Genomic DNA, 27,438 nt, shown 5'->3' with positions numbered 1-27,438 from the left:
CTCAGCAAACCTGTGTGAGGGGGCGCTAAGATAAAAAATTGAGTTGACTTTTCTTCAGCATGTCTTTCCTCAATCAGAAATATGTTGGCGCTTCAAATAGTTTACAGATGTGAAAATGTCCTAGAGCCTGGTTTCCTTAAAGAATAATGATCTGACGTTTATATATGTGTCTTCTTGCAATTAGTCAGTTCCACTGTACCACAACAGCACAATTAATTGCTTTTTATATCTGTGTAAGCAAAACTGGACATTAAAAAGGCATTTTAACTACTATATGTTGAATTTTGAGTCTTTTATGTCTTAGTGCAGTTTTAACCATACAGCTTCTTCATATTAATTTTGTGTTCTAGTTCTCTGGGCATCCTTCATGCCTCTGATGAAGCTCTGTATAAATAAGCAGTTGTAGCAGAGCTTTTCAGTTATCTTTCTGATGTAAGAATTAGCTTGGTTAATTCTTGGATTGGACTACTTGGAAAAATATTATGTTGATGGCTTTTGAAACTTGTCCTTTTCTTTGACATCCAGGCCAGCAAATATTATTGACTATCTGGTATATCAAGTTATATTGTAAGTAAATTATCAAAGAGGCCAACCTTGCTTGTACCAATTGTTAAGATCATAATTCAATTTTTCATTAATCTACATCACCAAGGCTAACTTGATCAGCCTTATGCTTCTCTAGTGAACAGCCTAGAAATTGTACTTTCAGCTTATCTCCTTCTATTAACTTAAGCGTTTAGCTGTAGTCATCCATTTCAACCTTTTCAAGCCCTCACAATGGGTCTTTAAATCTTTATGTCATTAGTATATTGGACCATAAGTGCATACATACTTCTTTTTCCCAGTGTTTTCCTTAACACGTAGATAGTACCCAAATTTGTGCTGGAGACACTGACTTACTTTCTGCCTTACATGGTTTGGTGCGGCAGTCGTTTCAGTTGAGTTGGATCTGCTTACTACTCAGGCTCAAATCCCATCCTTCTATTAATATCTCTTGGCAAAGATAATTTTGGAGGAATGTAAGTTAAGATGTAGAGGCTCTTGACAGTTGTCTGCAGTATTTTTTTTTCATTTTCAAGAGGGAAGTTGAGTTGAAAAGTAATAATGCTTCTATTTTCTCTATCAGTCCTAAAATTAAAGTATATGCAGAGAGTACAGAAAGGGAAAGGATTTGGTTACACAGATGTGTTTTTGTCATTTTGATGGCCTGTTTAAAGAGCATTAGTAGATATAGAAATGTTCATCAGATTGTCCCCTTAAGATATTTAGGAACCGAGAAACACTGTGAATTTAAAACTTTTAACTAGGCATGCCTGGTGGCTCAGTGGGTTAAGGGTCTGACTCTTGATTCCCACTCAAATTGTGATCTCAGGGTTGTACGATCCAGCCCCACATCATGATCCACACTCAGCATGTAGTCTGCTTGAAATTCCCTCTTACCCTCTAAAACCTCCCCCATCACACTTTCTATTTCTCTCTCTCTAATAAATAGATAAAATATTTTAAAAACAAAATAAAAATAAAAATTTTAACTTTTTGGGAGGCGCCTGGGTGGCTCAGTGGGTTGAGCCTCTGCCTTCGGCTCAGGTCATGATCTTAGGGTCCTGAGATCAAGCCCCACATCGGGCTCTCTGCTCAGTGGGGAGCCTGCTTCCCCCTCTTTCTCTGCCTCTCTACCTACTTGTGGTCTCTGTCAAATGAATAAATAAAATCTTTTTTTTTAATTTTTAACTTTTTTTTAATGTTCAACCTTTGTTACCCTGATATTATACAAAAGAGAAATTGGGGAGAGGAAGACTATGTGCTATAGAAGTTTTCAAACAGACAAGTAGAAATACTAAATACATCTAGATTTTTTTTCCCCAGAAAAACAACTTCCAAATATGACTTGATAATTCTGAATAACCTCAATGAGGAAGAAAAGGTAGAAAATAGAAAATATAAAAAAAAAAAAGTGGCATCTTTGAACAATTAGCTCCATGAAAAACTTAGATTGGAAAAAAGGCAACAAAATACAAATTTGAAATGAGCATCAAACAAAGACAATGCTAACAAATGGTATGATGATATATTGAAAATTTCAGTGATAAAATACATCTAGATTTAATAGTTGATAACATTTTGACATTTTTACTTCACTTTTTTTAATATTCTAAAGTAAATTACATATATTATGCCATTTTATCCCTAAATACTTCAGAAGAAACCTCTAAAATTAAGCACATTTACCTTATCAAATAATAATTCCTAATGTTATCTCAATCCCATTTCATAATCAAATTTCTCTAATTGTCTGAAAAATGCCTTTTTTGAATGGTTTGTTAAAAACAAGATTCAGTTAAGGTGTGTATATTGCTCTTTGTCATTTTTCCCCTCCCCAAGTTCTTATGACCTTGATTTATTGGAGAGACCACACATTTGTTCTGTAGGATGTCCCTACTTTATGGATTTGTCCATTTACTTTCTCATTGTACCATTTAACTTGTTCTCCTATCCTCTATATTTCCTGTAGACTGCAGTTATTGAATTGAAGTTTTGATTAATTAATGTTAAAAATATGGCCAGTAAACTTTATGGGTAGTGCTATGTCCTTTTAATGGCATCATAATGGAAGGCACAGAATATTTGGTGATTCCACTATTAATGATGAAAAATGCTAAGATTGATCACTCGGTTAAGGTGATGACAGCTTGATCCTTCCATTATAAAGTTATACTTCGCTCCCCGTGACCAGCATATCATCTGTGATACTTTGATTCCAAGAAATACCCAGCTTCCTGTCATCCTTTTATCCAAGAAATTTAGCATCCATTGATGGTCCTTGCCTGAATAAATTTCATTAGGGGTTGCAAATGGTTTTTCTCTGAATCTATACATTTATTAGCAGACATTCTTCTTTGCAGAAGTACTTTCTGAAAGGCATTGTTTCAATTAAAAACACAACCACCAGTATGTACCTTAGGTTTCAAATGATTGTCTTTCTTTGCTGGGGTCAAAACACCTGAACTCACTCTGACAGCTACAGTAAAAACATGTACTACATCTTCTTTATTCCAACTTGTGAAGTGTGTTGACATTATGCTGCCTTTTTTTTTCATGCCAAGGAAAAAAAGAAATCTTTTTTGGTGTAAGAATAAAAATTGAACTGTGTGGGTATATTGAGATAATTGTGTAAAAAGAAGACTATTTGAATGAGTTTCAAAATGGATTATTTCTTCATTACCTAGCACTTTATAATTAACTGTTCTTTTTTTTTTTTTTTTTTTTTTTTTTTTCAGGAAGCTGCCACTTTTGCTAGAGAGCAAGGCTTTGAGGTGAGTTAACCCACAATTGCACACTAAACAGATCCTAAAGGTTTTTTCTAGCTGATAATGAAGTTCTTTTGGACAGTGATTGATGTGCTATTATACTCTCAGAGCCTCGCAGCAGTTGCCATGGAAACTTGGCAGTCGTCATGGTTTCTTTGTTCTGCCAGCACAGTGTTATGACGCACTCTGCTAGGTCTGCACCCAACATCGCCTACAGATGTTATTTATTGAATTTTGAAAAGCCTCTTGGGAAGCCAAGAGGTTGGGCACGGTTTCAAGCTGCCTCTGCAGATATGGGGCCTGTCAGTTTGTTCAGTTAAAAAGCTACCTCATTAGCTGTATTACATTTCATAAGGATTCACTGCTAAAGCAGTGGTGGAGCAAGACTAAATAGTGAAATATAATGTTATTTAAATAATTTCACCCCTACCACATGTAGATTATCATTATGCAAATTAATTTCCAAAAGGTTGTACTTAACAGTTGTTATGAACTGATTAATTTAAATCCTGCTCATATAAACTTCCTGCTTTAATCTTTTTTCCCCCATCTCTCTCTCTCTCTCTCTTTCTTTTTTGATAGCATAAAACATATAAATTTTCTGAAACCAAATATCAATAATTGGCTTTAATTTCCAAGTCTTAATTCTGTTTTCCTAGTGGAAATATTAGTTGTCAAGATTCAAATCTCCATGTGGTGGTTGTTGGCAAAATTAGGATACCAGACAAGACCATGTTTTTATCTATAAAATATTCATCTTCTAGGTAATTGTTAGAAAACACTGGCTTTAATCTGAACCCAGATTAACTGACAGTGACTTCATAAACTGAGTTTATAAGTGAATAAGCATCATATTTATGATCCAGAACTATGTAGAATGCTGTGTTCTGTACAGCAACTTAGAATGTTGCATGGTAGTAATTTTAAAAATTAAAGTGTCTAGACCTGGAATATAGAAACTCTTTATTTACATGCTCAGTATTGTCTACCATCCAGAGAAGCTGTGAGCATTGATTAGATCTATCAGTAAGCTCACTTTGAACTCTTCAAAGTGTTGTATGAATTTGTGAGGGAGCTATTATTTAAATGTACTAAAGGCAGATTCATTATCAAGCAACAAAGTAATACATGTGCATGTTACCCATGTCATAGGACTTGACAACCAGATGTAAAGCTTCCTCTTCTTGGAGGAAGACAATAGCTTATGGTATACGTATTCTATGAAAAAACCCTATCAGTGCAGAAAATCTTGCCTCAAAATACTTGATTATTAGAACTATGATAGCTGCTTGGGAGTTTTCTTTTTTTGTTTTATTATATTCTTATAAATATAGGGTTGAGTCACATGTGGAAGGAATAAAAATTTCCAAGAATTTATTGAATCTAATTTAAGTTTCACTTTGTAATTTCCCAAACTGGCAATTGGTATTCACAAGTAAATATACTCAGGGTAATATTCAATTCAAATGTTTTGATCATGAAAATGTAAGTAAATGTTTTAAGTTAAAGTTTCACTAATGGTAAGTTTTAATATTAACAATCAATATTCTCTTTTGTTACATCAATATTCTCCATAGATAAGAGCCTGTTGAATGTAAAGTTATAGCTTGTTTTCAGTGCTAACATTAAAAAATGTATTTTAGTTCTGGAAAATAACTGGTTTTGTATATGCTTAGAAATATAACATGTTGCATAACAAATGATCATGACTCTGTAGTGCCTGCAGATAATAATTTTTAAATAGTTTATCAAACCCAAATTCATACTTTTATTGCCCACTTGAGCTACATGCTTTGAATATATTTGCTTTAAATTCAATCTTAGGGACAAACTACTTTTTCTACTCTCTACTATCTGTACCATATTAACCTTTCCATTGGTTCTTATTTGCTGACACCTAGAATTGTTTTTTTTTAAACCATAAATCTGCCATAATTGATTACAGCATATAAACATGATGATGTTTATAATAGTATATCTTATTACCTTCTAACATAGCAAAACTACTCTGTTGGTGATGCTGACAGTGATATGTTAGATTAGGTAAAACACACCGTGTCTTGATGTGTCCCTTCATGGGTTCCCTAAAATACTACAAGCATTGCAAAATATATAACAGCCATGAGTAGAATATTTTTGTTATTAAATATAAACCACATATGGACTGCTATCTAGAGGAATTCAATTATTTTAAAATGTCATAAAAGTTTCTTTAGTCCATTAGATAGTAAGAGGAAAGCCTAGGTTTGAAACTTGGTGTTTTTAAAGAATCAAACAAGAAAAATCACTTTATCTTTACAGTTTAATACATATAGAAATGTGTCAGTGCTCGCAGGTCTACAGTGACAAACTAGTCAAGATCTGCATTTTATCCCTCTCAACCTTAATTTTACCTCTAAATTGGGGCATGAACGAGGAAAGAAATGAAAAGATTAAAAAGAAAGGTGAGCATTTTTTTTTTCCTTTCTACCAGCTCTGCTGTCCTACTCTTATTTTCTATTATAAATCCCAATCAGTTCCCAAAGCCATTGAGTATTGCCACTAGTGATATGTCTGTTAACAGACCAGTCCAAATGCCTCTAAAAATAAACAGTGTTTATTCATCAGGAAATATCTTCAGTAGCATTGTTTATGATAGTCTGGTTAGCTTCTCTGCAAATTTTAGATAATCTTTCTTTTAAAAAAATCTTTAATCTTTAAAATGAATTGAGCAATTTTTAGTAGGAAGAGGAGCTTAGGAGGGCACTGGAGAATGAGATAAAAACTGGAGCTGGGCAGAGCACAAAGCAAAAGAGAGAAGATATATATATATATATATATATATATATATATATATGATAGAAAATTGCATACTGCCTGATTTAAATGACAGACCTGCTAAGAATTTAAAATGACAATTCTTGAGGTAAAAAGTTTCATGAGGCTTTTTTTTATTCTGGAAAGTCAGTTCAGACTGCAGTGTGTTTTTAAATCTACTTTATCTTGAACTGATACGATTAAAGGTTTGTATTCTTAGAACCTAAATAAAAATAAGGTACTTAAAAATATGTTTCATTATGAAACCTTTTAAAAGCTGTATTGAAAACTGATTTAATTAAAGAAAAAAAGATTAAAAATAAATTAAATAAAGAAAATCCCTCCAAAACCTAAATACAGTATTCTTTGTATTTTCATTCTTTGTGCAATGGAATCTATGCCAAATGATGAGGATAATTCATACCTTCTCTACGGGGTCATTCATTCAGTTTACTCCAAGCAACAAATTTTAATTTTATTTTACATCTCTAACATATATTACCTTCTCTACGGGGTCATTCATTCAGTTTACTCCAAGCAACAAATTTTAATTTTATTTTACATCTCTAACATATATTATTTCTCACCACAGAGGAAACAAAACAATCCTTTTCCTTTTTCCAACATTTCCCCCACAGACCCTGACTCTATCCAGACAATCTCAAACTTGTAATATTTCTCTCACCATTGATGACTCTATCATCTTCTACCACTGAGACAAGAAAGTATTGAATTATGTTATCCAATATGGCATCCATTAGCCATATTTGGCTATTTAAATTCAAATTAATTAAAATTAAATAAAATTTAAAATTCAGTTCCTAAATCTCTACAGGCACATTTCAAGTCTGCTCTATAGCCTGTGTAGCTAGGGACTACCATAGTAGACAGTACAGATGTAGAACATATCCATCATCACAGAAAATTCTATTGATCAACACTGGAGAGAAGGTCCACAGAGTATTCAGGAGGTATTTATTCCCAAAGAATTCTCCCAGGATTTTTCTAAGGTTCTTGTGTGCCTCACAAATACAAAGAATACAATGAATGATCACCCAGAGTTTCTAGAAATAAGACACTAGGTTAGGTTCTGCTGGCTAAGAGAGTACAATGCTGCTTTTCTAGGTGACTGAGTCCCAAAAGAGGACAGTTTTAAAAGTAACAGAAAGAGAAAGGTAGTCCTTTAATTCTCTTCATTTAGTCACTTTTCATTCAATAAATATTTACTGAGCGCTAACTCTGTGCCTAACACTTTGATAGACCCTGAAGACAAGAAAGAAATGATCAGAGAGTGAACTGTGAAAGAAAACGTGGGAGAGGTTCCTATTTTTTTAGATACAATAGTCATGGAATGACTCTATGAGGAAAGTAAAACTTGAAAAATGTGGGTATCTAGCATTGACAGACAAAAGCAAGACAAACAAACAACAGGGAAACAAATTTCAAACAGAGGGAACAGGAGTACATAGGCTCCCAAAGGGGAAAGAGCATAATGTGCTGTGTACTCCAAGAACTGACAGAAGGCCAGTGTGACTGGAATGAAGTAAGCGAGGAGGAGGTAGTTGGAGATAAGACTCGAGACTGACACGTCAAGTGAACACCATAATTATTATAGGAGTTTCTATTTGGAAAACAAAAGAATGTGATATGGTTAAGTGAGGCAATGAGTGGGAACACTGCAATTGGTATTCTATAGGAGTAGGTAGATTATGACAGTATTAACATTTGTATCATCAGCTTGTTAAAAATGGAATGAAGAGAGTGTATTCTTTAATTTGGAAGACAATGCTAAATTTGAGTGTGTGATCAGCAGTGACAATAAAAGCATAATTTAACATTTATAAAATACCTCACAGTTTATAAAACCTTTTTCAACATCTGATTAATACATTTAATATTCACACAAACCTTTTGGGGTTAGGTAGGGCATGTATTGCTGTATCAGTTCAACAGACAATAAAACAGGCTACATGACTTGTTCAAGGTCACACTAATATATCATGGAGCCAGAACCAGAGCCAGCTCTTTAAGTCTCGTACTCTTTATATACTACACTTCTTTCTTACTCACATCCTAACATATTGGAGGAGGAGATTAGATTTCCAAATGACCTTGGAAAATGAGAGATATCTTGGAAGTCAAAAATTGAAAATCACTAGGGTAAAATACAAGCCAGAATAATTAAGAGGAAAAAATAGCAAACTTAAATACAAGATCAGTAATGACTTGTACATGTGGCAGAAAAATTATTTCAGTTGAACATGCTATAGTTTTGTGATAACAATAGAAACCACACTGCCGGAATTCAAAAGGCAGTACGATCTGTGGCTAGCATAGAATACTGGTTAAGAGTGTAATTTCTGGAGTCAGACTTCATGAGTGCTAGCCCTGGCTCCACCACTTAGTGTATTTATGACCTTAAGAAGCTTCTTACCCTGTGACTCAGTTTACTCACCTACAAAATGAGGATATGAGAATAATACCTACTGCCTGTAGATGTTAGATTTAGTGAGCACTTCAGAGCTATATCCATTGCTTATAGCTAAATTGTATGACCTTTCTTCTACTCCTTCCCCCTTTTTCATTTCTCTCCTCCCTTATTAGATACCATAATTTTAATTCCCAATACTCAAAACTCTTGAGGCCCTTTCTAGAGATTTTGGGGCAACCTCAGGATATGACAGTTTTGGAGAGTATTGAAATGATGGTCATTAGAGGAAAGAAATTAATACTTACTAAGTATGTAGCATGTGCTAAATATTGCATTAAGGTCTTTCACTTACCACATCTTCTTTCATCCTCACAACAATTATTTTCAACTTTTTATTTTGAAATAATTTAGACTTGGGAAATTCGCAAAAACAGTACACTCAGCTTTCCCTAATGTAACATCTTAAAGGAAGGAAAGTATAATGATCAAAACAAGGAAGTTAACATTAGTATGCTACCAATAACTGAACTACAGTCTTTATTCAGATTTCACCAGTTTCTCCTTAACTCATTTTTCTGTTTGAGAATCTAATCCAGGAAAACAAACTGCATTTATTTGTCATGCCTCCTTTGTCTCTTCCTATCTGTGACAGTTTCTCATTCTTTCCTAGTTCATGTTCTTGAGCCTTTTGAAGAGTACTTGCCAATCATTTTATAAATGCCCCTTAATTTGAGTTTCTCTGATATTTTCTGTTAATTAAGTTGAAGTTACACATTTTGCCAGAAGTGATTTGCCTTTCTCAGTGCATCATATTGGGGATGTGCATGATGTCCCATTGTCTTAATGTTGGTGATGTTCACTTTCATCACTGGGTTTAGGTGATGTTTGCCAGTTTATTTTTTATAAAGCTACTATTTTCTCATTGTATTTAATAAATATCTTGGGGGTGATATTTAGGACTGTGCAAATATTTCACCTACTAATCTGTAATGAGAAGTATCTTAAGAGAGATACTATGCAAATACCTAGATTCTCTTGAAACTTCTGCCTACTATTTGGGCATATTTCTCCCCCAACATCATTTTTATTTTTTTTTGAAAGATTTTATTTATTTATTTGACAGATCACAAGTAGGCAGAGAGGCAGGCAGAGAGAGAGAGAGAGGAGGAAGCAGGCTTCCCGCTGAGCAGAGAGCCCGATGTGGGGCTCCATCCCAGCGGGGCTCCATCCCAGGAACCTGGGATCATGACCTGAACCGAAGGCAGAGGCTTTAACCCACTGAGCCACCCAGGCACCCCCCAACATCATTTTCCTTAAAGATTTTATTTGAGACAGACAAACAGAGATAGGGAGAGCATGCGGGGGGTGGGGGCAAAGGGAGAGGGAGAGGGAGTCTTAAAGCAGACTCCCACTCTGAGCACAGAACCCGAGGCAGTGCTTGATCCCATGACCCTGAGATCACAACCTGAGCTGAAACCAAGAGTTAGATGCTCAACTGACTGTACCCCTCAGGCACTCCCCACCCAATGTCCTTTAATATAAATATTTACTTAGTTTTATATAGATGAGGAAATGAGCCTCACAAAGGTTTATTTACTTGCTCAAGATGCACAAATCTAGGTGTGTCACTCTCTGAAGTCCCTTGTAATTTCATAATTCTGCTAAGATGTTAGCCCAAGTATTAAGGAGAAGCATCTATAGGGAGATGGAGGTAGCTGCAGAACTAGAAATATTTAGCTTTGAGAAGACAAAATTGAGGCTTAAAGAGAAGTTTTCATACTAGATGGGCATCAACAATTGAGGCCAAAAAAATGACTCCTCAAAGGCATAATAAGAAATTTAGATTTGGTCTTTACTGACTGTGATCCCAGAGTGACAGAGTAGTTTTGTATGAACTGTGGACATGGATACAATTAGAATAAAGTTTGACCATCTTGTAAAGATTTGTGTTTTATATTTGGAAAGTTTATTTCAATCGTGGATTGCCATTTTTGTAAGATTTCATTTGAGACATAAGAAAGGTTTCTTTTAAAAAAAAAAAAAAAGAAAAGAAAGGTTTCTTTGATAGGTTACCAAAAAAACCCCATAAAAAATACATATATCTTCCTACTGGCATGGTAGAAGACAACCATAGATTCTCATTCTTAATTTACTTCTTATACCACACTGAAGAAAGACCTCTATTTTAAAAACATTGCATAGATGGCATTCTGCTCCCAAGATGATAAAGTGAATGTGTTTCTGGGATTTACCCCTTTATCTTTATTAAATATGAATCTACTCGATCATAAGCAGAACTCCGACAGTTGTAAAACCTAAGTGTGGTAAGGAGATTGGGAGAATATATGTCAGTCATTCTAGTTAAATGTATACATTTATTTGAGAGCACGAAAACATTGTAATTATGTGGCTTTTTCTGATTTTTTTTTTTTTTTTTTTTGGTCCTTTCAGCTGTTACTAGTCATTTCTAATAGTCGTTCCCCCCAAACTGAGGAAATTTCTTTTCTTATATTATCAGACTTCAGGCTTAGTTTTGTTCTAAAATAAGCAACCAAAAGTGAAATAGTCAGCGTATTTGAAAGGTCAGCAGCATTGTCTTACCACACATGGCTGTTCTTTTCAGAAACAGAGGTTGTCTGGAATTATCATGTTAGGTGTAAAAGAAGCTTAGCTTCATGTATCATCTGGAATTTCTTAAGTATGTAGTGAATAAACAACATACAAATATTTCACTAAGGATTTTCATACCTGTAAAAATGTCATAGTTCCCTATGTTCTCTGTAACCATTATGACTTATCTACCTTGAGTACCTAAATTTTTCTGTCCTATATATTCTAATTAAACTTTCTTGATTCCACTCAGATATATTTCTCCTCTGGTATGTCTCTCCCCATAACTGTTTGAAATTGCAGAGTGATAGAGTACCAATAAAGCCCAAACCATAGATGGACTAGAGACCCACTGAATTCAGACATGAATTTTTAAATTACCTAACATTGTTGAAAACATGACTCTAAACATCCTACTGATGATAGCTCAAGATTTAGATTTCAAATCAAAACATTTATGATGTAAAACCTCATGAGATATGTGACATGAAAAATAGCATCAGTTTCTAGAATTAATTTGTAGGTTTTTTTTAACTTGATCTTTATGAAACAGCATCTCCTTCTCTCGTTTTAGTTCTTTGAAAGATTTGGCATTTTAACAACATTATTTCCAGAGTCAGCATAATTCTACAAACCTCTAAAATAATTAAATATCTCTCCACCTCTTTTTTTTTTTTACAAATGTCTCTTTAATTGGAAATTTGAAAATTGGCTATTTGCTGATATTGAGAAATTATTGTTAATTTTTAAAAATATAATAGTTACATGGTTATGTTTAAGTCCTTACCTTTCAGGGATACATAATAAAACATTTACAAGTAACATTATATTGTATCTGGGATTTTCTTCAAAATAATGTAAAGGCAAGTGGGTGAGACTATAGATTAAATAAAATTTATTTTATTTTAAATTATTGCAACTTGATGGTGGGTTCTTTGGAGGCTCTTGTATTATTTACTTTTGTATATGGTTAAAATTTTAAAAGAACAACTCTTATAATAGAGGTGTGTATCCCTCCTGTTTTGAATAATAGGGGTGTGTATCCCTCCGATTTTGAACATGACGAGCTAAATCCTTAATCTACTAGTAACTTTTGTTTTATTGTACTGTTATGAGAACTTTTTCCTCCTCTTTATTAATAGACTGAAGACATTAAAGAGATAGCCAGAAAGACACAGGCTCTGCCAAAGGTGAACCAGAAGAGGCAGCGAATCGTGATCTTCACCCAAGGGAGAGAAGATACTATAATGGCTACAGGTACGTGTGGAAATTATGTGCAAAGCCCAGTATAATGAAGATTAGTCATTTATGACAGAATTCTGTATTCTTTATAATTTATTTGAAAACAGCAACTTTTCTTTTTTTTTTTTTACCACCTTTATGCATTTTGCTTTCCCCACCCCAGCCCCTGCATCTGGCAACCACCAATCTGTTCCCTGTATTTATAAGTTCAATTTTGCTTTTTTTTTTTTTAGTTTCCACATACCAGTAAGATCATATAGTATTTGTCTTTCTCTCTCTGAATGATTTCACTTAGTATAATGCACTCAGGATTCATCCATATTGTTTAAATGACGGAATTTTCTTCTCCTTTTTGACTGGATAATATTCTATCATATACACACACACACACAAACACACACAACACATTTCCCATTCATCCATCAATGGACACTTAGCTATTGTCTTAGCTATTATAAATGATGTTGCAATGAACATGGGGGGTGTAGATATCTTTTTGAGTTGGTGTTCTTGTTTCTTTCAGATAAATACACACAAATGGAATTGTGGATCATATGGTAGTTCTATTTTTAATTTTTTTTAAATATTTTATTTATTTATTTGACAGACAGAGATCACAAGTAGGCAGAGAGGCAGGCAGAGAGAGAGAGGAGGAAGCAAGCTCCCGCCGAGCAGAGAGCCCGATGTGGGGCTCAATCCCAGCACCCTGGGATCATGACCCAAGCCAAAGGCAGAGGCTTTAACCCACTGAGCCACCCAGGTGCCCCTGTATTTTTAATTTTTTGAGGAACTTCCATACCAAGTTAGAGTTCCACCAGCAGTGCACAAGTGTTCCCTTTTCTCCATGTCCTCACCTACATTTATTTCTTATCTTTTTGATAATAGGCATCCTAACAGGTGTGAGGTGATGTCTCACTGTGGTTTTAATTTACATTTCCCTCATGATTACTACTGTTAATCATCTTCTCATGTGCATGTTGGGCATCCATAATAACAATCCAGTTTCATTCTTTTGCATGTGACAGCTTTCCCAGCACCACTCATTGAAGATGCTGTCCTTTCCAGGTGTCTATCTATTTTTATGCCGGTACCATACTGATCTGATTGCTATCTCTTTGTAATATAGTTTGAAATCAGGAAGCGTGATGCCTCCAGCCTTGTTCTTTCTCAAGGTTGCTTTTACTATTAGGGGTCTTTTGTGGTTCTATATTAAGTTTTAGGGTTGTTTGTTCTATTACTGTGAAAATGTACATTTTGTAGTGTTTTATTTTAGTAAATAAACTTACCTTCTATCTCAGTAAAGAAGATTTCATTTTCAAGAAGGTAATTTATTAAAATTCATTTGAATAAATCCACTTTGATTTAGTTTATTTGCTCTGATATTTTGGAGATACTGTCAGTCTAGTAATGTCTTTCCTGAAAAAAAAAATTTACTTAGCAAATTCCTATGCTTAAATTAAATAAATTTATCTAATTATAAATGAATAAAATCCAGAGATCAGTTACTTCCTCAGCTTTAAATTTTTTTTTTTTTCTGCTTTTATTTTTTTTTTTTATTTTTTTTTTTTAAATTTTTTATTTTTTATAAACATATATTTTTATCCCCAGGGGTACAGGTCTGTGAATCACCAGGTTTACACACTTCACAGCACTCACCAAATCACATACCCTCCCCAATGTCCATAATCCCACCCCCTTCTCCCAAACCCCCTCCCCCCGGCAACCCTCAGTTTGTTTTGTGAGATTAAGAGTCACTTATGGTTTGTCTCCCTCCCAATCCCATCTTGTTTCATTTATTCTTCTTCTACCCACTTAAGCCTCCATGTTGCATCACCACTTCCTCATATCAGGGAGATCATATGATAGTTGTCTTTCTCTGCTTGACTTATTTCGCTAAGCATGATACGCTCTAGTTCCATCCATGTTGTTGCAAATGGCAAGATTTCATTTCTTTTGATGGCTGCATAGTATTCCATTGTGTATATATACCACATCTTCTTGATCCATTCATCTGTTGATGGACATCTAGGTTCTTTCCATAGTTTGGCTATTGTGGACATTGCTGCTATAAACATTCGGGTGCATGTGTCCCTTTGGATCACTACATTTGTATCTTTAGGGTAAATACCCAATAGTGCAATTGCTGGGTCATAGGGCAGTTCTATTTTCAACATTTTGAGGAACCTCCATGCTGTTTTCCAGAGTGGCTGCACCAGCTTGCATTCCCACCAACAGTGTAGGAGGGTTCCCCTTTCTCCGCATCCTCGCCAGCATCTGTCATTTCCTGACTTGTTGATTTTAGCCATTCTGACTGGTGTGAGGTGATATCTCATTGTGGTTTTGATTTGTATTTCCCTGATGCCGAGTGATATGGAGCACTTTTTCATGTGTCTGTTGGCCATCTGGATGTCTTCTTTGCAGAAATATCTGTTCATGTCCTCTGCCCATTTCTTGATTGGATTATTTGTTCTTTGGGTGTTGAGTTTGCTAAGTTCTTTATAGATTCTGGACACTAGTCCTTTATCTGATATGTCGTTTGTAAATATCTTCTCCCATTCTGTCAGTTGTCTTTTGATTTTGTTAACTGTTTCCTTTGCTGTGCAAAAGCTTTTGATCTTGATGAAATCCCAGTAGTTCATTTTTTCCCTTGCTTCCCTTGCCTTTTGCGTTGTTCCTAGGAAGATGTTGCTGCGGCAGAGGTCGAAGAGGTTGCTGCCTGTGTTCTCCTCAAGGATTTTGATGGACTCCTTTCGCACATTGAGGTCCTTCATCCATTTTGAGTCTATTTTTGTGTGTGGTGTAAGGAAATGGTCCAATTTCATTTTTCTGCATGTGGCTGTCCAATTTTCCCAGCACCATTTATTGAAAAGGCTGTCTTTTTTCCATTGGACATTCTTTCCTGCTTTGTCGAAGATTAGTTGACCATAGATTTGAGGGTCTATTTCTGGGCTCTCTATTCTGTTCCATTGATCTATGTGTCTGTTTTTGTGCCAGTACCATGCTGTCTTGATGATGACAGCTTTGTAATAGAGCTTGAAGTCCGGAATTGTGATGCCACCAACGTTGGCTTTCTTTTTCAATATCCCTTTGGCTATTCGAGGTCTTTTCTGGTTCCATATAAATTTTAGAATTATTTGTTCCATTTCTTTGAAAAAGATGGATGGTACTTTGATAGGAATTGCATTAAATGTGTAGATTGCTTTAGGTAGCATAGACATTTTCACAATATTTATTCTTCCAATCCAGGAGCATGGAACATTTTTCCATTTCTTTGTGTCTTCCTCAATTTCTTTCATGAGTACTTTATAGTTTTCTGAGTATAGATTCTGTGTCTCTTTGGTTAGGTTTATTCCTAGGTATCTTATGGTTTTGGATGCAATTGTAAATGGGATTGACTCCTTAATATCTCTTTCTTCTGTCTTACTGTTGGTGTAGAGAAATGCAACTGATTTCTGTGCATTGATTTTATATCCTGACACTTTACTGAATTCCTGTATAAGTTCTAGCAGTTTTGGAGTGGAGTCTTTTGGGTTTTCCACATATAGTATCATATCATCTGCGAAGAGTGATAATTTGACTTCTTCTTTGCCGATTTGGATGCCTTTAATTTCCTTTTGTTGTCTGATTGCTGAGGCTAGGACCTCTAGTACGATGTTGAATAGCAGTGGTGATAATGGACATCCCTGCCGTGTTCCTGACCTTAGCGGAAAAGCTTTCAGTTTTTCTCCATTGAGAATGATATTTGCGGTGGGTTTTTCATAGATGGCTTTGATGATATTGAGGTATGTGCCCTCTATCCCTACACTTTGAAGAGTTTTGATCAGGAAGGGATGTTGTACTTTGTCAAATGCTTTTTCAGCATCTATTGAGAGTATCATATGGTTCTTGTTCTTTCTTTTATTGATGTGTTGTATCACATTGACTGATTTGCGGATGTTGAACCAACCTTGCAGCCCTGGAATAAATCCCACTTGGTCGTGGTGAATAATCTTTTTAATGTACTGTTGAATCCTATTGGCTAGTATTTTGTTGAGTATTTTCGCATCTGTGTTCATCAAGGATATCGGTCTATAGCTCTCTTTTTTGGTGGGATCCTTGTCAGGTTTTGGGATCAAGGTGATGCTGGCCTCATAAAATGAGTTTGGAAGTTTTCCTTCCATTTCTATTTTTTGGAACAGTTTCAGGAGAATAGGAATTAGTTCTTCTTTAAATGTTTGGTAGAATTCCCCCGGGAAGCCGTCTGGCCCTGGGCTTTTGTTTGTTTGGAGATTTTTAATGACTGTTTCAATCTCCTTACTGGTTATGGGTCTGTTCAGGCTTTCTATTTCTTCCTGGTTCAGTTGTGGTAGTTTATATGTTTCTAGGAATGCATCCATTTCTTCCAGATTGTCAAATTTATTGCCGTAGAGTTGCTCATAGTATGTTCTTATAATAGTTTGTATTTCTTTGGTGTTAGTTGTGATCTCTCCTCTTTCATTCATGATTTTATTTATTTGGGTCCTTTCTCTTTTCTTTTTGATAAGTCGGGCCAGGGGTTTATCAATTTTATTAATTCTTTCAAAGAACCAGCTCCTAGTTTCGTTGATTTGTTCTATTGTTTTTTTGGTTTCTATTTCATTGATTTCTGCTCTGATCTTTATGATTTCTCTTCTCCTGCTGGGCTTAGGGTTTCTTTCTTGTTCTTTCTCCAGCTCCTTTAGGTGTAGGGTTAGGTTGTGTACCTGAGACCTTTCTTGTTTCTTGAGAAAGGCTTGTACCGCTATATATTTTCCTCTCAGGACTGCCTTTGTTGTGTCCCACAGATTTTGAACCGTTGTATTTTCATTATCATTTGTTTCCATGATTTTTTTCAATTCTTCTTTAATTTCCCGGTTGACCCATTCATTCTTTAGAAGGATACTGTTTAGTCTCCATGTATTTGGGTTCTTTCCAAACTTCTTTTTGTGGTTGAGTTCTAGCTTTAGAGCATTGTGGTCTGAAAATATGCAGGGAATGATCCCAATCTTTTGATACCGGTTGAGTCCTGATTTAGGACCGAGGATGTGATCTATTCTGGAGAATGTTCCATGTGCACTAGAGAAGAATGTGTATTCTGTTGCTTTGGGATGAAATATTCTGAATATATCTGTGATGTCCATCTGGTCCAGTGTGTCATTTAAGGCCTTTATTTCCTTGCTGATCTTTTGCTTGGATGACCTGTCCATTTCAGTGAGGGGAGTGTTAAAGTCCCCTAGTATTATTGTATTATTGTTGATGTGTTTCTTTGATTTTGTTATTAATTGGTTTATATAGTTGGCTGCTCCCACATTGGGGGCATAGATATTTAAAATTGTTAAATCTTCTTGTTGGACAGACCCTTTGAGTATGATATAGTGTCCTTCCTCATGTCTTATTATAGTCTTTGGCTTAAAATCTAATTGATCTGATATAAGGATTGCCACTCCTGCTTTCTTCTGATGTCCATTAGCATGGTAAATTCTTTTCCACCCCCTCACTTTAAATCTGGAGGTGTCTTCGGGTTTAAAATGTGTTTCTTGGAGGCAACATATAGATGGGTTTTGTTTTTTTATCCATTCTGATACCCTGTGTCTTTTGACAGGGGCATTTAGCCCATTCACATTCAGGGTAACTATTGAGAGATATGAATTTAGTGCCATTGTATTGCCTGTAAGGTGACTGTTACTGTATATGGTCTCTGTTCCTTTCTGATCTACCACTTGTAGGCTCTCTCTTTGCTTAGAGGACCCCTTTCAATATTTCCTGTAGAGCTGGTTTGGTATTTGCAAATTCTTTCAGTTGTTGTTTGTCCTGGAAGCTTTTAATCTCTCCTTCTATTTTCAATGATAGCCTAGCTGGATATAGTATTCTTGGCTGCATGTTTTTCTCGTTTAGTGCTCTGAAAATATCATGCCAGCTCTTTCTGGCCTGCCAGGTCTCTGTGGATAAGTCAGCTGCCAATCTAATATTTTTACCATTGTATGTTACAGACTTCTTTTCCCGGGCTGCTTTCAGGATTTTCTCTTTGTCATTGAGACTTGTAAATTTTACTATTAGGTGACGGGGTGTGGGCCTATTCTTATTGATTTTGAGGGGCATTCTCTGAACCTCCTGAATTTTGATGCTCGTTCCCTTTGCCATATTGGGGAAATTCTCCCCAATAATTCTCTCCAGTATACCTTCTGCTCCCCTCTCACTTTCTTCTTCTTCTGGAATCCCAATTATTCTAATGTTGTTTCGTCTTATGGTGTCACTTATCTCTCGAATTCTCCCCTCGTGGTCCAGTAGCTGTTTGTCCCTCTTTTGCTCAGCTTCTTTATTCTCTGTCATTTGGTCTTCTATATCACTAATTCTTTCTTCTGCCTCATTTATCCTAGCAGTTAGAGCCTCCATTTTTGATTGCACCTCATTAATAGCTTTTTTGATTTCAACTTGGTTAGATTTTAGTTCTTTTATTTCTCCAGAAAGGGCTTTTATATCTCTCGAGAGGGTTTCTCTAATATCTTCCATGCCTTTTTCGAGCCCGGCTAGAACCTTGAGAATTGTCATTCTGAACTCTAGATCTGACATATTACCGATGTCTGTATTGATTAGGTCCCTAGCCTTCGGTACTGCCTCTTGTTCTTTTTTTTGTGTTGAATTTTTACGTCTTGTCATTTTGTCCAGATAAGAGTAAATGAAGGGGCAAGTAAAATACTAAAAGGGTGGCAACAACCCCAGGAAAATATGCTTTAACCAAATTAGAAGAGATCCAAAATCGTGAGTGGGGAGAAAGGGGATAAAAAGAGGTTCAAAAAGGAAGAAAGAAAAAAGAAAGAAAAAAAAAAAAAAGAAAAGAATATTTTTTAAAAAAGAAAACACCTAAGAAAAATGTAAAATATATATATATATATATTAGATAAACTAGTAAAAAATCGTTAAAAAAGAAAAAGGTAACAGTTTAAAAAAAAGTTTTACCCGAAGGCGAGAAAAAAAAAAAAAAATGAAAAAGAAAAAATTAAATTAACTGCAAGACTAAAAAAAATCACAGGAAAAGAGCCATGAGTTCCGTGCTTGGCTTTCTCCTCCTCTGGAATTTTGCTGCTCTCCTTGGTATTGAAACCGCACTCCTTGGTAGGTGAACTTGGTCTCGGCTGGATTTCTTGTTGATCTTCTGGGGGAGGGGCCTGGTGTAGTGATTCTCAAGTGTCTTTGCCCCAGGCGGAATTACACCGCCCTTACCCGGGGCCGGGGTGAGTAATCCGCTCGGGTTTGCTTTCAGGAGCTTTTGTTCCCTGAGCGCTTTCCGTAGAGTTCCAGAGGACGGGAATACAAATGGCGGCCTCCTGGTCTCCGGCCCGGAGGAGCCGAGAGCCCAGGGCCGCACTCCTCAGTGCGCCCTCAGAGAACAGCGCCCAGTTACTCCCGTCTGCCTGACCTCCGGCCGCGCTCCAAGCTCACCCAGCCTGCGACCGGTTCAAGGTCACCCCAAGCTGCGAGCTTACTGTCGGTTCTGTCTCTGTAGCCGGCTTTCCCGTTCCAATACCCGCAAGCTCTGCGACACTCAGACACCCCCGATCCTTCTGTGACCCTGCGGGACCTGAGGCCACGCTGACCTTTAAATTTTAAGAAGAAAACCTCACTTCTGTTTTTACTCAGTCATCTATTTTCTTACACAGAAATAGAATAGGAATTTAATCTAGCAAACAAACATTTTATTGGTTAAATGATTAATATTTTCAGTATGATGCTACCTACTATTAAAGCCAAATACAAACCTGTTTTTTTTTTAAGATTTTATTTATCTACTTATTTATTTATTTATTTATTTTAAGATTTTTATTTATTTATTTGACAGAGAGAGATCACAAGTAGGCAGAGAGGCAGGCAGAGAGAGAGGAAGGGAAGCAGGCTTCCTGCTGAGCAGAGAGCCCAATGCCGGGCTCTATCCCAGGACCCCGGGATCATGACCTGAGCTGAAGGCAGAGGCTTAACCCACTGAGCCACCCAGGTGCCCCAAGATTTTATTTATTTATTTGACAGGGAGAGATCACAGGTAAGCAGAGAGGCAGGCAGAGAGAGAGGGGGAAGCAGGCTCCCTGCTGAGCAGAGAGCCCAATGTGGGACTCAGTCCCAGGACCCCGAGATCATGACCTGAGCTGAAGGCAGAGGCTTTAACCCACTGAGCCACCCCGGTGCCCCCAACTACAAACCTGTTAATTCTGCCTGAACCATTAAGATTAAAATCCATCAGTTAATAATAATTATTATAAACAGTAGCAATTAATTACCTTTGTGGGTTTTTTTAGTACACTGCTAAACAGAAATTTAAGATATGAGCCTTAAACATCTAACTGGGAAATAAAATTAATATACATAAAAATATAAATACAAAGAAGTATAATTTTACTTCTTGATTATTGATTATAACTGTGTGGGTTATATTGACTCAGAGAAGGAGATCAACTGATTAAGCCTGAAGAAAGATGTTATAATGACTATAAAGTAAATTTTTGTTGAATTAAATCTATAAGCCTGAAAAGGGGTCAAAGAAGAGATTATTGTTAAATTTTGGAGAGAAAGAACCTTAGAATGAATTCATTACAATTTTTTTACTTTAGAATTGTCAAAAGCAAGATTCAAAGACTTACTTCCAAAATATTTATTGCATAATAATTCAGTGAGTGACAAATAGTGAAGTGGGGTTAGAGATAAAATGAGATTCATCATGACTTAGTAATTGTAGAGCTGGGTGATGGATGTACAAGGGGTGGTCATTTAGTTATTACTTCCACTTGTGTATATGTTTTAGATTTTCCATGATTAAAATTATAAAACAGAAAGACAGAAAACTAAAAAATAATCAAGAATCAGAGATATGGGAGTACCTGGGTGGCTCAGTCAGTTGAAAGTTCAGCTCTTGGTTTCTCTCTGGATCATGATATCGGGGTTGAGGGACCAAGCCCCTCATCTGGCTCTGGCTCAGTGGGGAGTCTGCTTGAGATTCTCTTCCTCTCCCTCTGCCCCTCCCCATGCTCGTGCTCACACTCTCTCACTCTCTAAAATAAATGAATCTTTAAAAAATGAACCTTTAAAAAAAAAAAAAGAATCAGAGATACTAAGTTATTTTCTCAAGACACGTTGATATCCTTGCTGAACCTTGAATTCTAGGATTTAAAGATCATCAATCCAGTCATATTATGGAAGAGGATCATATGAGCAAAGGCATCAGGTACCATATAATCTTTTATTGTAATGACGGAAAAAGCCGCATGTTAATTTTGCAAGAGGGAAAAGAAATGTCATGAAAAGATTTCCCTGAATTGATAATAACTATCTGGATTGCTGTCTTCCTATAATACGTGGCCTCTTCCTGTCTTAGCAATACACAGTGTTTGGAAAAGTGAAAAACATGCAGACTTCTTATCTTACAGGAACTGTAGTACGGCCTGCAGATTCATAAAATGTTATTTGGTTGCTCTTTATGGAGACATTTATTTTAAGGCTTTATATATTCCAGATATACATGTCATACAAGTGTCTTCCTCATTGTGAATTTGCAAATTTCCCCGAAGTTGAAACCTTTAAAATTCCCCCTGCCCTTCCTGTAACTCAATTTCTTTGTCAACTCATTTTGTTCTTTATTAAATCTATTAAACCAGTCTTAGGAACACTTAATAGCAAGAATTTATTTGAGGAAAGACATTGGCTAATCTTTGCTCTTCCTACTCTATGAAAATGAACTTAAATTAGAGGATGCACTATATCTGCAATGCATGATAAATACAAGATGGATAGAGAATCTGTTCAGTGGTGTCAGCTACAAAAGCAAACATGATAAATGTTAATGCAGTTTTGAGCCCTGGGATAAGCTATTCAGTGCACAAGCATAGCTGAATCTCTTTGCTATGTTGTTATTCATGGCAGCCAAATAAATGTCAATAATAAAAGAGAATTAAAGATTTTCATTTCCCAGAGGCAATCCTCTAATACGGCTTGATCTTTCATTTCATTTGTAATTCGTTCTCATGTCAGGATGCAATCATTCGCCAGGCTCTGGGTGTCATGTTAAGTCATTTAATAATGATTAAGAACATAAAAATGCTTGGCCTGTGGGGCAATTCACAGAAGAGATGCCAATTTGTTATTGTTTTTCCTCCTTTGCTCTTGAATATGGATCAGATTTTCCCACCTCCTAGCATTAAAATACTAATGGAAGACGGGGAGGGAAAGTGTCCCTTAATTTACCATAAGTGACATTCCAGAATGGCACAAGGCAGTGCTAACACACTTATTAAAACACTAATTAGGAATCATTGTTCCTTAAGCCTCATACTATAGAATATTTTTAAATGATCATTGCTAAGTTTTTGGCATTTAGCAGTAATGTAACAAAATCAGTTTTCTTGGTATATAATTCTAGAGACCTTTCTCCTTTTGAGATATGGTGTCCATAAACCACTTTCTGTTATTTTGTATGTAGTTCCTCCTTTGAATTCCTCTTTGCTAAATTGTGACTCTAAAGTCTTTAACACCTGTCTTTTTCTTTTTTTTTGTCATTTCTGTTTCAGTTGTATATCCATTTTGTATATCCATCTATCCTAGAGGTTTTGTCACATATCAATCATTGTCTCATTGCTTGCAGGTTAATTGCGTCTTAAGCTTTTCTGGGGTACTAGAGGGGGTAGCAAGGAACACTGGAATGTAATAAGAGTAAGAAGCCAGGAATGATGACAGGAAAGAAAATATGATTCTGTACTTTTTGATCCTTTTAATAAATATTGAATGAACCTATTAGGTAGCATGAGAGTCAGGTCAAGGAAGTCATTCCTGTATCTATAAATGTAGAAAAACTAAGACTAAAGATTTTTATTACCTACCAGATAGCACCTACTAGTGAGGTCTTCATATATTAATACCTTATTACATTAACAGTTGTAAAAATAAATATTTTATGTGCATGAATATTTACATACATGCAGGCACATACACAGATATATATGTCTTTGCAGAAAGTTTACATTTCTCCAAGTTTCTGTAGTAAATATGTCCCTAAAAATTGGAAAAAGCAAAAAGATTTTTATTCTAAATTGAAAATAATGCATTTCACACTTTGGTTCATTGTAACACAATGAAATAGGTCCACTAAAGAATAAATTGTAGATTTTTCTGAATACTTTAAGAATTCTTTCTGGGCTGTTTGAATTATAATTTTGCCCAACAGGAGAAAACAGATCAAGGCATTAGTTTTTCTTCTGGAAGATAGGGGCTGCCATATCAGTCACCTAGTGGACATTTAGTAAATATAGCTCTGCCTCCATGGAAGTATGTTCGATTGAACCAGATACATTCCTGTGAAAAGTATTAGAATATACATCCTCAAGAAGATGTATGAGAATGGGAGTTATAGAGTGGGGGTTGGGAAGTGTAGGGTTGTGTATTTGTTGAAAAGATCCCCCAGGTAATATAGCAATGCTGTCTATCCTCCATCTCTTGCCTTAAAATCCATTGGATTAGGTGATTGATAATGTTGCCTCAAGTCTATGATTTTGTGGGACGATAGAAAGAGAACCTTTTAGCCGCTAAGCATCTAGTACTTCAATAAGTCTTGGTGAATGCTTCTCTCTTCCTGATAAATCACAAATTGTCAAGTACTCATCTATTACTAGCAATCTACATATATTATTTTAAATAGTAACTGCATTTGATTTGCTTATAATTTAAGATAATCACAACATAGTTCCCTTCTTCATTTCTTTATAAGTAAATGGAGTTATTGAAGTTTCTTGTCTTCATGTCTTCAAGGTCATGAGACCTTAAAGAAACTTGTTACCCCATTTGCTAGTAAAGTGTTATGTTCTTTGATAGTACTCGGTGCTGTACATTACTCTATAGGAAAAGGTCAATGTGCTTTGCAGTTCTGGTAGACATAAAGTACGGAGAGTGTGGAATAGAAAATGCAAACTCTAAAGTAAAACAACTTCAGCAGCTGGAAGAAAAATGTCAGCACATCATCACAACTCCTACTCCTAGAAAATATTGCTATAAGTCATTTTGAAAATGTTATCTATACTACAGCCAAAACATTTAAATGATGATCTTGTTGGCGTAGGTTGGTGATGGTGTGGAAAGAACAAATTAAGTAGCATTCTTTCAGAATGGCTATATAGGACATTCACAGAAAAAAAGTCCTTTGAATTTTGAAGAATGCATATTTCTTAACCAGGAATATAAACAACTAAGTTATTAAGTCATGTTCCATTTTTAGATCTTTGTAACCACAAAAGACAAAGTCCTTTAGTTAACCAAGAGGTCAAAAATACTTCAGAATAACATATGTGGAACTGTCACATTCCTGACAAAGGAATATCTTTGGGGCATGGTTTGTATAGTTTAGTGATCTCAGATCCAGCCCTAGAGAGACCAAGCCCTGGGAGACTAGCCTAGGCAAATGTTAATCCTGTTATAACATTATTTTGGTGGGACCTTCAGTCAGATTTATTGAGGTATAGATTATATATATGTATCTATATAAAATACACATATATTTCACTAAATAATCACCATAATCAAAATATAGGACATCTTACACTGTTTGTTTTTAAGTTTTATGCATATGAAGTTGGTACTACTTTTTATTAAGTGAACACACCTGTGTCACTAGATCAAGGTAGAACACTTGTAGCACTTAGAAGCCCCTATTATTTTGGTTTCTGTTACTAACAATTAGCTCTGCCTTTTCTTGAAATGGAATCACCCAGTATATAGACGTTTTATCTTGCTCTGTCTCCATCCTTTTTTTGAGCATTATCTTACTTTTTGACAAACTATGTTGTTTTAGTTCCTTGTATTTTCCCTGCTTTAGTCCTGGAATCAACCACTTCTTCAAGTAACCCTGGTTCCTTTAATTAACAAATGGTATTTAGAAACCCAGATCTGGGTGCTAGACATGCTCCTTGCTAATTGAGAATCATTGCTTTGGGACCCTCTTAGCAAATAGATTGGCAATATATGTATGTATAATAACTCATGCATACATATCCATCTGTATTTCCATATCTGTCTCTCTATTTATATATTTGAATTCCATGAGTTGAAACTGCTGATACCTTTGATTCCAATCCAACAAGAGTTCATTCTAGCCTACACCCTTTCCTTCCGTTTAACTTCTTCCTCTGACTTTGAAAGTTCTGACTCCCATTATCTAAAATATATTTACTTATTTGTTCGATCCTAAGCCAGCTTTGAATTACTTACCCACACCCTTATGCAAAACATATTTACTTCCTAGAGTATGTATTTGTTTATAGTTCTTTTTGTCTTTAGCCCTCCGATGTCTGGTCAAAATACTGTTATCCAGAGTCACTTCAGGTTAGTTCTTTTCTTCCATCCACTTCAGTGTGGTTACATTATTCATTGTGGTACAGTTAAGTTTGTATTCCATTTTGATTTCCTTTCATATCTAGGTTGGGTTTTTAGTAAGTAGAGTTTACCCCTCATGGTGTCTCTGTTCTGCGTGCTCTTACAAATGCATAAGATCATGCAGCCACCACCATAGTTACACAACAGAAGAGTTCCATTTTTCAATTCTAGTTTTCTGAAGTGGTGGTACCAATTTATACCCACCAGCAGTACATAGAATGGCTTCTATTTTTCCTCATTTTCAGCCATCCATGTTTTTTTTATTTTAAGCTATTCTGGTAAGTATGCTCTAGTTTCTCATTGTGTTTTCATTAGAATTTCCCCAATTTAATGAGGTGAAACACCTTTTCATCTGCTTATTAGAATTTAGATATCTTCTTTTGTAAAGTTCCTGTCTTTTGCCCATATTAGATTGTCATCTTGATGTATAATTCTTTTTGCAGTATGCATAAGTGTTTTGCTAGATAAATGGAATGCAAATATATTCTCTTAACTTGTGGCTTGCCTTTTCATTCTCTTGTGGTATCTTTTGATAAATAAAGCTTTTCATATTTAATATAGTCCGGTTAATAATGTTTTCCCCCTTATGGATAGTATTTTTCATATTCTTTTAAAAAAATCTTTGCATATCCTTAGCTCATTGAGAGATTTTCCTGTTCTCTTTTTTTCCCCTAAAGTTTTGACATTACTCTTTTCATTTGGATTCACAGGTTCTTCTGGAATTAGAATTTTTATATATGGTATGGGATAAAGGGATAATTCATTTCTCTTACCCATATGAATAACCAATTGACCCATCATCATTTATTAAAAGGAACATCTTTCCCTTACTGCAGTAAATTGACATGTTTGTCACATTTCACATTACCTTATATCTGTGTGTCTTTTTTAGAGTATCTATTCTATTCCATTGTTTTCTTTATTATAACCAGTTTACATTCTCTGAATTACTTAACTTATAATTAGTCTTTTTACTTGGTAATGCCAGACTTCCAACTTTGTTTTTCAAGATTGTCCTGACTTTTCTTGGCTCTTTGCATTTCCACATAAATTTTAGAATCAGATTGTTGTTGCCCCTCTGAAATTTTTTATTCTTACTAGAATTTTATTGAATTGAATTTTTATATTGAATCTGTGAACCAGTTTGGAAAGAATTAACATCTTTACAATACTGTGTCTTCCAATTCATAGAATATATTTCTCTGTTAACTTAGGTGGTCTTTAGTTTTTCTCAAAATGTTAGTTTTTTTCAGTATAATGGCCTCACATGTATAACTTTTTTATAAGACTCTTATTATTTGTTTTTTGTATTTTTTAAGTGACCTCTATGCCTAACATGGGGCTTGAATTCATGACCTTGAGATCAAGTGTCACATGCTCTACCAACTGAGCCAGCCAGGCGTTACACTTATTTGTTTTTTGATACTATTCTTTTTTTTTTTTTTTAATTCTGAGCTCAGATCAACTGTAGAAGCCTTCATAGTTGTAAAGGTCAGTAGAAAACCTTTCTATCATTGCTCAAAACTGATGAGTGTTTCATACACATACATATCCACCCCCCCAATCTCATCATCTATCAACAAGTCCTCAGTTACCCACTGTGACCTTTATACACACAGATGCACACACACTGTCACAACTCCAGATACAAGC

General features: G+C 35.5%; 1 protein-coding gene and 1 non-coding gene across 3 annotated transcripts in view; one reads left to right on the top strand and one right to left on the bottom strand.

Moving 5' to 3' along the window:
* Positions 1–27,438, top strand: part of ADK (adenosine kinase) — a 541,004-nt gene that overhangs the window by 429,561 nt on the left and 84,005 nt on the right. For both annotated transcript variants that reach the window (XM_059169841.1, XM_059169842.1), the window contains exons 8-9: positions 3,279–3,314; positions 12,288–12,402. In XM_059169841.1, the coding sequence (XP_059025824.1) occupies positions 3,279–3,314; positions 12,288–12,402 (151 nt within the window). The remainder of the gene's footprint in view (positions 1–3,278; positions 3,315–12,287; positions 12,403–27,438) is intronic.
* Positions 27,237–27,305, bottom strand: LOC131831037 (small nucleolar RNA U2-30). Its single transcript, XR_009353552.1, has one exon. It is a non-coding gene; the product is annotated as a small nucleolar RNA U2-30 (small nucleolar RNA).

This window comes from Mustela lutreola, chromosome 4 (genome assembly GCF_030435805.1).
Source record: "Mustela lutreola isolate mMusLut2 chromosome 4, mMusLut2.pri, whole genome shotgun sequence".
NCBI lineage: Eukaryota > Metazoa > Chordata > Mammalia > Carnivora > Mustelidae > Mustela > Mustela lutreola.
Note: the sequence above shows the minus strand (reverse complement) of the source record. Positions and strands in the feature narration are given on the sequence as shown.